Raw genomic sequence first — 13,293 nt, 5'->3', positions numbered from 1 at the left:
AATAAAGCTGACATTGTAACTTGTATTGTATGTAAATTATATGACATTGTATTAATTTAATATAAGTAACGTTTTTTTGACATTGTAACTTGTATGTAATTATGTGACATTGTATTAGTGTTAAGATGTTGAGGTTCTCGCGTATACGAGCTGTAACGTAAGAAACTTTGTTGGAAGGGGAAGGTGATTATATTTTTTCTCCGACACAATATTACTACAGAAAGCAATTTAGAAGAACAACATCAAAATTAAAAAAAATAATACAATATAATACATTAACTTTAAACATAATTTAATAGATAAACTTATTCCACAATAATATCACGGCCGGCTAGTAAGCGTGTGGAAAGGGCACTAGCACTCTCACTCTGGACTTGGAAGGAGCAGGATCCAGACATTAAGATCGGCGACCGGGTATGCTGTGAAAAGTCGAATGCGTATGAAGATACGCATTCGACTCTTTCATGATGTTAAAGATGATGAAAGATAAATCAATGATAAATGAAATGATGAAAGATACCTTTCATGATGTAACGAGTGTCCGGCCGGCATCAAAGGGTGAATCCCAACATTAAAATGATTAATTCTAAGAAAAATTATGTCAATAAAATTTAACTTTATTCAAACATTCAAATTTCTTAGCGTTATTTCAGTTCATTTAAAAAGATCCTTCAAAAAACCAAACAAAATCAGAATTTTAGTAATCATTTTGTAAAACATTAAGTCATTTTCATTTTTTTTTTTGTGTCGTTCTTGGCACGTCATCGGTGCAGGGCGAAGCGTGGTCGGCCGAGAACGGCGCATTGTAAATTAATACAGTATAAACCACAGTGAGTACTTTTATACAAAATAAACTAAGAGTATTTTAATTTTTCAAAGGTCTAAATTTATTTTACTAAAAAGTTTGTTTTTAATTTTTACAAATTCATAAAATTTTTTAAGTTTTGTTCTACTTTGTTTTTAATAATAAAAGTTGATATTTTTTCTTCATAGCCTTTATTACATCAATTCTTTCAGAATTAAATTCTCTACAATTTTTGAAAATAAAATTTATGCACTTATAAGTCATTTAACAAAGTTATAGTACTTCAAACCTAAAAAACTGTGTTTTGTCACTGAATTTTTCTGTTTTACATTTTATTTCATGCAAGCTACAGGAGATACAGTTCTGGGATCTGTTTTATTCAATTTTTTAAGTAAAAAACATATGAAACCATCAAGTTTACCCCTTATACAATGCCTTAAAAATTTCAGTATGACCTCATTTGAATAGGAGGACTGATATCTGGGTGGTAACTTGATAACATAATGTTTTGGACATATATTTGTATGAATTTTTTCTTACTTCAAGCTCTACAATCAGTTCCCAAATTATTTACTTTTCTTCCTTAATCACTCTGTATATTAATTTATTTATATGAATTTTTACATATGAATAACAGTTTTCTATTGTTGTTTCTATATATTTTAACAAATTAAAAAAAGAATTCATTTATATTTGCTAAATACATTCAATAAGAGCACTTCCTGTAGCTGTGTTTTTATGTCATTACCACATCCTTAAATATTGTTCAGTAATACATAGTTATATAATTAAATTAAATTTTTAGTTACATAATTTATTAAAAACTGAAATATCCAGTTAAAAGTTACAACCAGAAGTATTAACTTTTCTAAGGATAGGCAAATTTATTAAAGAATGATTTGAAAATTTGTGAATAATATGTATAATTATTACTAAATTTTTTTTATACATCAATTTCAATTTTTAGACTGTTTATTACTTAAAGTTAAATTAAATTATTAATAATTACATTTTTTCAAGTTTATGGGTAAATTCTAGTTTATTTCATAAATTATATTTTTTATAAATAATTTTATTGAAGGTTATAAACATTAATTATTATTATGTTTATTTTTTTATAATTTTGTTATATATAACCAATATACATATAGAATGAATGTATTTGGTGATGAATGTACTTAAACTAAAATAAAAATGAATAAATATGTATAATCAGTAAAAACAACCTTATCAATTTTTGCAAAAATTTACTGAGGTCCAATAAAGAATTTATAAACATATTTTGTAGAGTTTACAAACATCCTACAGTTATCTATAAGTATTTATGAAGATATTGTTTAATGAAGTAGTAATTTTAATAGAATCTACATATTTAAAACAAAGATTAGTTATAGATATTTTTATTTCATAATGCAATCTTCTATCTCTAATAAAAAATAATTTTTTTTAAAAGTGAGGAATTCTTTTTCTTACAGAGGAATGTATTCGTAAAAGGTAAAATGAATACATTGTAGCATGTTAGTTGTAAGTGTTCTTTTGGTAATTTCTAGGGTTTCATAAAAACAAGGATTTGCATAAAGAACGTGGAACCAAGAGATTTAGTGTGGTAGTTATCAATAAAAACACCGATAAATATATTGTGATTGACATATGATAAGAGAATAACAGTACCAAAATATTTTTTTAAAAAATAAAATAAAATATGATTATAATAAATAAAAAATATATTTATTATAATCATTAAACTTACTATCATTTTCCATGAAGACAGCAGGGTCATAAGTGAAACCAGTGTTTTCTAATTGAAAACCACAATTAGCATGCTCTCCAGGTCTTTGTAAGTTTATGAGTGACTTTACACCAACACTTAAAAAGAAATAATTTTGATTCATTATTATATCAAGGCTCCGGAAATTAATATAAGCGTACATGCACACAAAATTAAAGTAGACATTTTAAAAATTCAACTAGATCGACTAAATAATAATATTTTTTTTAGAAAAGAAAAAAGATAACTAAAACTATGAGGGAATACATCAAAATTATCAAACTAAATCTGACAAGTGAAGTTTAAATTATCATTAGCATATCCTTGACTTGAAGAACTCCAACATACAGAACTATTGCACCCAACAGGAATGGCAAAAAATTTACATAATTTCATTAACCAAAATAACTTAAATGAAAGTAATACTAATCACTAGATATAAAATTAATTGGTCTTACCTAGTAAATTTGAAATACTATTGCAAATTTATATTACAATAAAATTGGACTGTATATTATAGAATCATTTACTAGCACTTTTCACGTATGTGAAAAGTGTGTCACCTTCAAAGTTGTGATTTTATTTTTAGAAATTATTTTTAAACTATGTTTAAAAAATGTGTATCATTATTATTACATATAATTATTATATGAATAAATTAATTAAAAACAAATACCAGAATATATTCAGTTTCCATATCATCACACCAATATTAAAATATAAAACATGCATAAAATATTACTTTTTCTTCATCAAAATTTACTAACATATTTACTAAAATACTCAAAATAAATATTTTAAAGACTAGAGTCTTTATCTGACTTCAATCAGGGTAAGAGATCAGAGAATTGTTAAGATAGATATATGGTCTTAACTTTTCTTCTATGATTATAAAAGGATGTTTAAGTGAATTTTGAAATAGAAAAAAATATTTTACATGAACTTGTTTTTGGAAAAAAGCTTATTAAAGTAATTAGTCTGATGAAAGAATGGCCTATTCCAAGCTCTGAGTAGTTGGAAAAACTGCAATAAGTTACATAGCCCAGTTTATAGTAGTAATCTGTTACCAGAGTTGTCTTTTTACTGGTATCTACTATGCACTAAACTGAATTAGTTTGCTAGGAAACTGAGATGTAAGTTTTGTATTGTTTTTAATCAAAAGTTGATTGATTTTTGTCACATGATTAGTGTTCATGTTGTAGTATAGTATGCATTTGTGTACCTCATCCAGCTTCTGCATTATGCAATTACACAGAGCTTGGATTCAGGCAGTACAGAACTAACCTCTTAAACTGTTCTATAACTTTTTTCTTCTGAATCATTTCTGTGCAAGGTCGAGCCATTGCAACAATATCATCAGTAACCCTGGAAAAAAACTTGCGTTGAGTTTTTAAAATCTAAAATTGTTAAAAACAGCATAATTAATATTTTTAATATATGATTGTAATATACAGTACATATAATACACACTCCAAAGTCCTACTTCAGCTGTGCGTTGGTTGAAATAAACTCTTTCATGTAAGTCCATATATGGCTGGAGTCTGTTAGAAGCCATAACTACATACTTGGCCCAACCACTGTACGAGCTTGTGACGTCACGAGCAGACTGCGTATTACCATTCGTCCTGAAAACATCAACTTCGCATATCTAATTGAAGTATTACTTATTATCATATTGTACACAGTAATAACTATCATATTTATAATTAATAATTATAAACAATACGTAATTATTTATTTTATAACCTTTATTTGTACTAAATTATTATTTTTAATAATAAACAAAATCTTATTTGAATTTTCTTTACACATCAAATTCAGACTTCTAGCAAGTTCACCATAGTCACTAAATGAATCACTATCACTTTCATTTTCACTTTCTCTGTCAGAGTCTACACATATAATTTAACGTTCTGTCATTTCATCTATCAGTGTTCCAGTTTTTCATACTCTTTTTCAATATTGTTTCTTCTTCACAATAGGGTTTCCAGTCATCTTCTTTCGTGGAATTAATTTTCTCCATAGTTAATTTTTCAACATTTTTGAAAGAAATTGTGTTATGACTCGCCAAATGTCTTTTCACAGCTGACCATACTATCTCAATCGGATTAAATCAGGATGGTATGGTGGCAGTCTAAGAACACGATGCCCATGTTTTTTTCAAAAGTTCATCCAAGTAATATTTTTGTACTTTAGTTTTATGTAACTTTATTAATTCATATAACTGTGGTTTCAGCATTCTTGAACTACACTGAATATGGGTTTTCTCCAGCTAATCGGTCATACCTTTTCTTCTGGAGTTAGAATTTGACACTGATCCCATAGAGGAAGACCCCCTCCATTCTGAGCCCTTATGGGCTTTAGCAGAGGTCATTTTCGAAACCTCGGCTTTTGACATATTCCAGTCCACCTCAGCCAGAATGCCACAAGTGACATTCCCATCGGTGTACTACTAATTAATGAACACAAAACAATCTCACACACCTCACTGAGTCTTAAGCAAGACAGAAAAAAGCTAACTAACAAAGGAATCGGACTACCTACCCATATAAGGTAAAAGTGAGTTCAACACACAACACAAAACATAAAAATATATCATGGAACAATAACAACACAGTAACATTGAAACAAAACTAAACAAGGACAAGATCAACAAAAACATAATTTATAAAACAAAACATCAACAAAAATAGAATAAAAGAGAAATCCAAGCAGAGTTCTGGATCCCCTCAGCAATCCTTTCCTTTGCTAAGTACACTACAAAACTCTCCACTATTGCCCATTCGGCCTGGCTCCTCCAGTTTACACAGATCCAATACCGACCTGACATCGAACTGACAGATGGTCTCTGTAAGCATTAACTTGTGTTTCGAGCACTCATAAAGAACATGGTAGGTATGATCCAATTGTCCACACTGAGGACACATCCCAGAATCAACCAGGCCGAATTTCTGCAGTCTGTCCCTAAAAGCACCATGGTAGGAAAGAAATTGCGTCACATATTTATTAGGGTACACCCAAGAGGCGTCCTGCAAACCAACAACATTTGGAGAGAGATCATATGTATAACACCAACCATTTGACTCATCCCATCTGGCCTGCCACAAGGCATTGTCATGTTGTTCAATTTCTCGAACTGTATTCGAAGTCAACTCATCAGACCTCTTAACAACATAATGCTGCTGCTTCTCAGACGCAATAAAGTCTATCGGTTTCACGCCTGCAATCACCAAAACTGCCTCCCGTGAAATAGTACGGTAACCAACCGTTACCGTTGGTTTGCTTGGCATTTCTCCCGTCACTACCACATTCAATCGCCCTAAAGCATAAGACCGAATGTCTGTGCCACAAATGGCTACTGAGCCACGAAACAGTTTAGCGATCAGTGTCCTAACTAGCTCCTAGAGCTAACCTAAAAGCATGAGTGGAATAAGCGTGGTACTATACATCACTCGCTTGCGTGTCCCACCGCCCACTTCTCATATATCACTAAAATGGGTACCTAGGCCGCTGAATGCCAGCAAGTACCTACCTGTCCACCATTAAAGCGCTTCTAGCCTTAATCTGGCTGGTAGCTAGCCATATCTCTTGGTTTGTTTCCTACAGCAGTGCAGTAGAAGTCTTTTCCCTTAGGTAAACTACTGATGTCAGTTGAACATAGCAATCGCAACAAGGAATTCACACACGGTCTGACAATGAGGCTCTCGCCACATTGACTCGCCGCTTGTGAGTGGCCAATTTTCCCCTTGATGTTCCAGGGTGGTCTGAGTTCTGCCCCCCCAAGAGCTGGGCATTCAAACATCATGTGTTGGTTCCATTGGACCTCCCTACAGAAGCACAGCTCATCAGCTGCCAGGTGGAACCGAAACAAATATTGGTTTAAATTTACATGGTTGGAGAGCACTCAGCTCCCGTTGTTCTTAAAAACGAAGGAGCGGCATACCATCCACCCAGATCCTGTATAAATCTATAGAAGGAGATCTATATCACGCCCATAGTCGTGGCGTGACATTCTTGCTGCCATCGCGAGGCTGTAAAGCCTCCTCCGCAGGTGGGAGATGGGCAACTGTTCGAAATTAAAACCCGTGGATTGAGATCAACCGGTGGAGATGCTCCGGTGGAAGCCCGGCTAGAAACCGCATCCCAAATACCTCGGCCTCCCTGCCTCTTCGCAATTTCCACATGGCCGCCCGAACTTTCACCAATAAATCGATTGGGAGAGCTTTTCCCAACACAGTGATAGCCTCGGAGGAGGTTGTTTTAAAAACACAGTGCATACAGTTAAAGTTCTGTGCTGGGCACTCCTAAAATTTTGAATAAGTACTCGATTTCTTTCCAACCTTTGCGCCCAAACGGACGCCGCGTAAGAGGTCATACATTCAAAGACAGCTCGGTACACTGTGTAAACATTACGGCTCGACACTCCGTAATCCTTTCGAGCAATCCTCCTAAGCTTGTGCATCACAGAGACGGCGTCCGCCGCTACTTGCCTAATGTGGTTACTAAACAGAAACTTCTCATGAAACAAAACACCTAGGTACTTATGAACTCGAACTCAATTGATTACACAGCCTTTATACTGGGGGTTACGACTGTATGACAATTTGTCTGCACCCTTGAGAAGCATAAACGTCGTCTTGGGCACAGAAATCCTTAAATTCTGAATGTCCATCCAGCCCTCTGCGGTTGACAAAGCCGCCTCCGCTCGGTCTTCTAGCTGCGGTCGTGAATTACCACGAACTAACAGGAGACAGTAATTGGCGAAAGCCTGAGCCATGACCCCTTCCGGGAATGTCAGTTCCAAAAATTCGTCGAATACCAGGTTCCACAGCAAGGGACCGAGAACGGAGCCCTGCGGGCTTCCCCAGGTGATGGAGTTTTCCACAACTAGGTGCACATCCTTAAAAAGAGCCGTGCGATCCGACAAGTAGTCACGTACTACGGCCTGCAGGGCTACGAGAACATTGCGTCGTTCCAACTCATAAAAGACACAACTCCATACCGCCTCGAAAGCCATACCGGTCTCGATTTAGAAATCAGTTCATATCGATGTCTTCCCAGAGCAGTTCCAGAACCAGCCTTTCAAGCAACTTGGCGATTACCGGCAAGAGGCTGATTGGTCGATAACTGCTGACCTCACTCGAATCCTTTCCTGATTTTAAGAGGACCCTCACTAAAGCCACCTTCCAACAAGTCGGAAGGCAACCCCAGTTTACGTACCCCGAGAACAGTCTGCCAAGCGGCTCTCTTATGACAGGCAGCAGATAATAGAAAATATCAGGGTCAAGTTGGTCAATCCCCGCTGTCTTTCTCAGTGCCATTCGAGAAACCACTCGTTCTATATCTGTGGATTCCACAATCCGGACACCAGGGAATGGTGTCTCACCCGTCCCAACGCCGACCTCTGCTTCACCCTCCGGAGCATCTGGAAACAGAGTATCCAGGAACGCCTGATCGCCACAGATGTTAAAGTGTGGTCACGACCACCAAACCCGCATCGAACACTGGGCAGCATATGCAATGGCCTTGGCCGGTAACATGAGTTCGCGAGCTGCCAGGGATTGCGCTGCAACTCACGCATGGAGTCTTGCCAAAACTTGAGTTTGGCTTCCTTGATGGCATGAACGTACTCATTACGGGGCGCCAGTAGATCCGCAGACCCTCAGCGCGCACGTCATCAACGAGAATACCCGTTAGCGGGCGACGCTGGTATCTTGTCCTTACGCTGTGCGTAAGGGTATAGGTCCACATTTTCCCGGGCTTCCGCTTGCGTTTAACAGACGGCTCCCCGGAAGCAGCGGTCATGATGACTCCAAGCAGTCCCCGATCACGGACTGGCCACTACCTAAGGGTCCGTCCACTGGCCGAAGCCGCCGTAGGACCCTATCGCAGCAAGTGTTGATGGCCTGGCCGAATTGTTCAGCTATCAATTCCACCCCCTCTCTGTGCTTCTTGCGCCATTCCAACCCCTGCAAGGCAGCCGTACACTCTCGTCGCAGCATGTGCTCATCCAGGCCCTATAGTTTATAGCGACCCGAATCTGGAGCTCTTGGACCGCCACCGTAAGCTACCTCATAGGCTATAAGTCTATGATCACTCACACTGGCCTCGGGCCAGACAGTCCAAACACCTAAGCAGATCGCTCGTCACCAAGGTGACGTCGTGTAACTTTACCCCAGTTCGGAAGAGAAATTCGGCGGTTGTTCTGCCTTGTTAAGCAAGTAGAGGTCCCTGACTTCTACGGACTGTGCGAGACCAGCGCCTCTGGGGTCAATGAGTGGTGAACCTCAGGCGGAAGACTTTGCGTTAGCGTCCATTGCAACCAGCACTCTGATGCCCGGGAGACCGTCCAGAATCCGCTTCAGATTCGCCAACAAGTCATCGATACACCATCCAACTTGGAAGTATCCCGACACCTGTATGACATCGAGCGTACCCCTCGTAACTCACACTACGGTGAATTGCTCATCAGAAAACTGGGGCATCCAGAAAACACCTAACGAGACCGAGCCGACCACGATCGCAGCGAGCGGCCGTCCCCCACGACAGTGAATAACATCAACTCTGTGGAAGCCGACTACCCTATCGCCGACCGTGTTCGGCTCCTGTACTAAGAGGATCTCGAGGTCGTACTCCTCAAGGATCCTCATGACTTCATTGGTGGCTGCCCGGGAAAGATGCAGGTTTAACTGCCCCAGGCGCAACGCAAGCGTTCAACAAGGTGACGATCGTCCTCGAAAGCTTCCTCCAATTCAGGCTTCGCCATACGCCGTATTGTTTGCGATCTTCGCCCGGGATATGTCATACAATCTGCATTGCTTGCCCCCGATCCGGTGTTCAGCATCAAAGCCTTTCACCAAGGCACAGGGAGCGTACTTTCCAGGCGCGGTCTTATTAGGGCAGCCTGTGACCAACAAGGGCGCAATGACCACACATCTCCAATTGTGCTCTACAGCGGAGAGAGGTGTGTCCAAAGCCTTGACATTTGAAGCACGGGGTATTTCTATATGGTCGACAATCCTGCAAGAGGTCCACCCAAGGAGCAGCCGAGCACCTGCCACCAAGAACTGCCGCATGTTTGGTAAGGTTTCAATTATCCAGTGGCTCTTCGGGGTCTCTTTTCGCTTCAACTCCCGGACGCCCCTGGTTCCCTTGAGGAAGTCCTCGACAGCCATATCCAACTCAGGATTTTGGCTATGTATAGCCCTCGGGATTTCGGGCTTCTCTACTCCCGTTGCCCTTGGAAAATCATAGACCAATATTTGCGGCCTCCGTTCGGCCGGCAACTGAGTCTTCAGCCCGTTCTTCCTAAGAACGTCTGCGTCCAGTAGCCGCTTCGCCAGCTGTTCATTAACAACCTCTAAGACGACTTCATGGTCCCTTGTTTTTGTGACCCGAGAAATCTGGAACTTTTCCTTCCGCGGGTGAAAGGTTCTTCAGGGTCAGCTCCGTCATCGCAGACGAAGCCCCCGGACCAGACGTCACAGGAACCACCTTGACAGTGGTCCGCTTAATTTTGATAGCCGGCGCCTGGACTGATGGCGGAGGACTAACCCGCTTAGGCCCTGACGCGGCTGTTACCGCAGCAAATCAGACAGGTTTTTAACCTCCACCCGTTTCAGAAAAGTGAGGATTTCGCCAAGGACCCTACCCGTTTCAGGTTTGAAGTCCTTAACTCCTTTTACCACCTGATCCATCTTGCCCGACAGTCGAGAAACGACTGAATCAAGGGCTCGGTTTGCGCCCTGGAGGTTTTCATTTTTCAACGCCAGTTCAGCAACCATCAAGGAACATTCAGAAAGGAACGAGTCGACTAGCTGTCTAAACTGAACGAAATCCTTCACTCCTTTTCTGAGAATATTTTGGCCCATGCGGAACGCATACCCTCGATCTGTCTTATCCCTTCGGATCCCGAGCCAGACCCTTTCAAATGAGGCAAAGCCCCACTTGAAGGGGTCGACCGAAGTCTTTCCCGCACAGCTCGACGCAGAGGTTTTGGCCGGATTTTTCGTGCAATCCACCGTTGCACAAGAGGGTAGGGGCCCCCTCTCGTGGAGAGTTCCGTGACCTCCTTAACAGAGAACTGTGGCTTCGGCGGACACCTGCCTAGTGACCTTGGCAGGAAGTGTTCACCGGTAACCAAGTCCTTGGCTAAACCAACCAAGTCCTCGAGGCAACCTCCCCCGGATTGCTCCATCGTAGCTTATTAATACAATACAACTGCATTGCCAGGTACTACAGTTGCAGTTCGAATAAATCTAACACCTACCACAAGACAGGTGAGCGTCGGCTTAGTTATTCCGAGCAAGGCCGCCTTTTCTCACGCAACCCCGCTCGAAAAAGTCAAAGCTTAAAAGCTCCTAATATAGACATCCGGCGAGTTAGGAGCGATATCGCTTCCCGAACCTGCCAGAGGATCAGAAAGATTTACTGGCCTCACGAACCTATGAAAATGGGGACACGATTCAAACAAAGGAAACGTCCTTATTTAGCCGACAGTGGCACTTCTGTAACACACTACACAACTGTGTTGCCTAAACACCACAGCATCGCAGGTTGACTGATAGCCACTGATCGTTGTCAGCCCCGACGACGTGAACTTAGGCACGCTCCTACTTTCACGTCCACGGTCTACGAAATGTCTTACGTCTACAACGTCCTACGTTCGTTTTGCAGCACGGGGCCAGATGCCGAGAAGCGATAGGACCCGTTACCGTTAACAATATTAGGCGTTTAGCCCTTAATGATATGTCACGATAACTTTTATATTTTAGCTTGTCCGCCCAAATAGGCGCCGCGTATATAGTCTCGCACACGTCTTATACAGGATGCTCATGGTCTTAAACTTAAGACCCCAATCAGGATTGACCACACATCGAATACCGAAGAAGGCATTGTAGGCCCTCTCCGCGACGTATTGAAGGTGCTTCTTAAATTGCAATTTCTCATCAAGAAACACCTCGAGGTACTTTTGAACCTGAACATACTTTATACGCAGGCCTGCCATCGAAACACGGACACGCCGACTCACTGCCAAACTGCCTTTGAAGAGCATCATCGTGGTCTTTCCCGGGCTAAACGTCATCTTGTGTTGATGACCTCACAGCTCAAGCATCCTGCAAACCCGAGTGGCTCGGAGTTCAACCTCCCTCCATGAACTTCCTTCGACCAGCAGGAGCCCATCGTCAGCATAAGCCACTATGCAATACCCGCTGGGCAATCTCAGCCGCAGGAGAGAATCAAACTCCACTACCCACAATAATGGACCCAACACGCTGCCCTGGGGACATCCCTTAGACAGCGTCTTGCCAACCTCATCGCCGCTGTCGCGGAGCAGCACATCTCGATGACTGAAGTAACTTTGCATAACTTGCAATTCGCTTACAGTACATTCTCTTTTATGGAGTTTGTAAATAGCAGAAGGCCACCATAGATTATTAAATGCTCCGGAAATGTCCAGGATAATCCCCAGGACATATTCCGCCCCACTGGTTGTTACCACACTCATCACCCAGAGTATGTCGTCCTCGGCACCCTTTCCGGGACGACCCGTACAGATTCTCCATCAACAATTTTTGCGAGATAACCTGTCATTTATAAGCAGATACAGAACCTTTTCCTACAAGACCTTGCCAATAACCAGAAGTAACGTCAGAGGCCTATACGACGAACTAACAGCAGGATCCTTGCGCCACCTTTAAACAACAATTTCACAATCCCCTTCTTCCAACACACAGGGAAGTATCCTCCAAACAAAAATTTATTAAATATACGTGTGACAACTCTCACATTCACCCCAACCGAGCGAACAAGAAGCTCCGCCATTATTCCATCAAAGCCTGGGGGCCTTACCTCTACCTAAATTACAGATAGCATGACGCACCTCAGCCTCAGTGATCTCCAAGGACACTGCACCCCCGCAAAACTGAGCGACCTCTTGAGGCACCCGCAGATGGTATGCGGACTCTCCAGCTTCACTATCATCAGGCAGTAAATCGTGTAATAATTTGTGTAAAATCTCAGAATTATCCAAAATTACACCAAACCTGGTCGAGAGAGCTGGCAGAAGAACCTCCTTTCGTCGTTTGTGCCCCAAGATGTTATACATCTGTAGATCATGCTGGGCCAAAAAGCCCTCTATGAATTCACCGCTAACATCGATGAAACGGCTATGCCACAAGAGTGACTTAGCACTCACATCCGCACCTATAAGAATTGGACTAGTGCCAGAGAATCATAGGATTTTATTCCAGACCTCAAGATGACGGTCAGCAGAATCTCTATATTGGAAATATGAACTAGCAGCATGCAGATGCAAGTTCTGAACATCCAAACGGACAACGACATGATGGTTATCTGACAGCTGTCAAATAAAGACACAATCAAGTTCCCTTCTGCACAAAACAGCGGACATGCTTTCAGAACCACAATAGAACCTCTTCCAACGAGAAAAACCTGACAGATCACCCGACACAATATATGGATGCAAAATCTAAACCTCTACGTAATGAAATCTCTCCAACCTCAAACTGAGCAATGTAAGCACCCTGAGGATTCAACTGACCAAGCCTAATCATTTAATGAAATAGAATTATAATACATATCGAGAGCTCTCTGATAATACCCAAAATCTTTATTGTTCACAGAGTGCTTATGATCCTTCCGAAGACGTTTGCAATTAATACAAGTTGAACCTTCCGACTTCTTTGGGCACTCCTCA

The 13,293-nt window shown here is 40.8% G+C and overlaps 1 protein-coding gene across 1 annotated transcript in view; it reads right to left on the bottom strand.

Moving 5' to 3' along the window:
* Positions 1–13,293, bottom strand: part of LOC142324243 (uncharacterized) — a 54,670-nt gene that overhangs the window by 20,889 nt on the left and 20,488 nt on the right. Inside the window, exons 3-4 of the mRNA XM_075365101.1 lie at positions 3,858–3,938; positions 2,556–2,671 (exon numbers count right to left, since the gene is read on the bottom strand). Of these exons, the coding sequence (XP_075221216.1) occupies positions 2,556–2,671; positions 3,858–3,938 (197 nt within the window). The remainder of the gene's footprint in view (positions 1–2,555; positions 2,672–3,857; positions 3,939–13,293) is intronic.

The sequence above is a fragment of the Lycorma delicatula genome, chromosome 4, assembly GCF_047948215.1.
Source record: "Lycorma delicatula isolate Av1 chromosome 4, ASM4794821v1, whole genome shotgun sequence".
Classification (NCBI taxonomy): Eukaryota; Metazoa; Arthropoda; class Insecta; order Hemiptera; family Fulgoridae; genus Lycorma; species Lycorma delicatula.
Note: the sequence above shows the minus strand (reverse complement) of the source record. Positions and strands in the feature narration are given on the sequence as shown.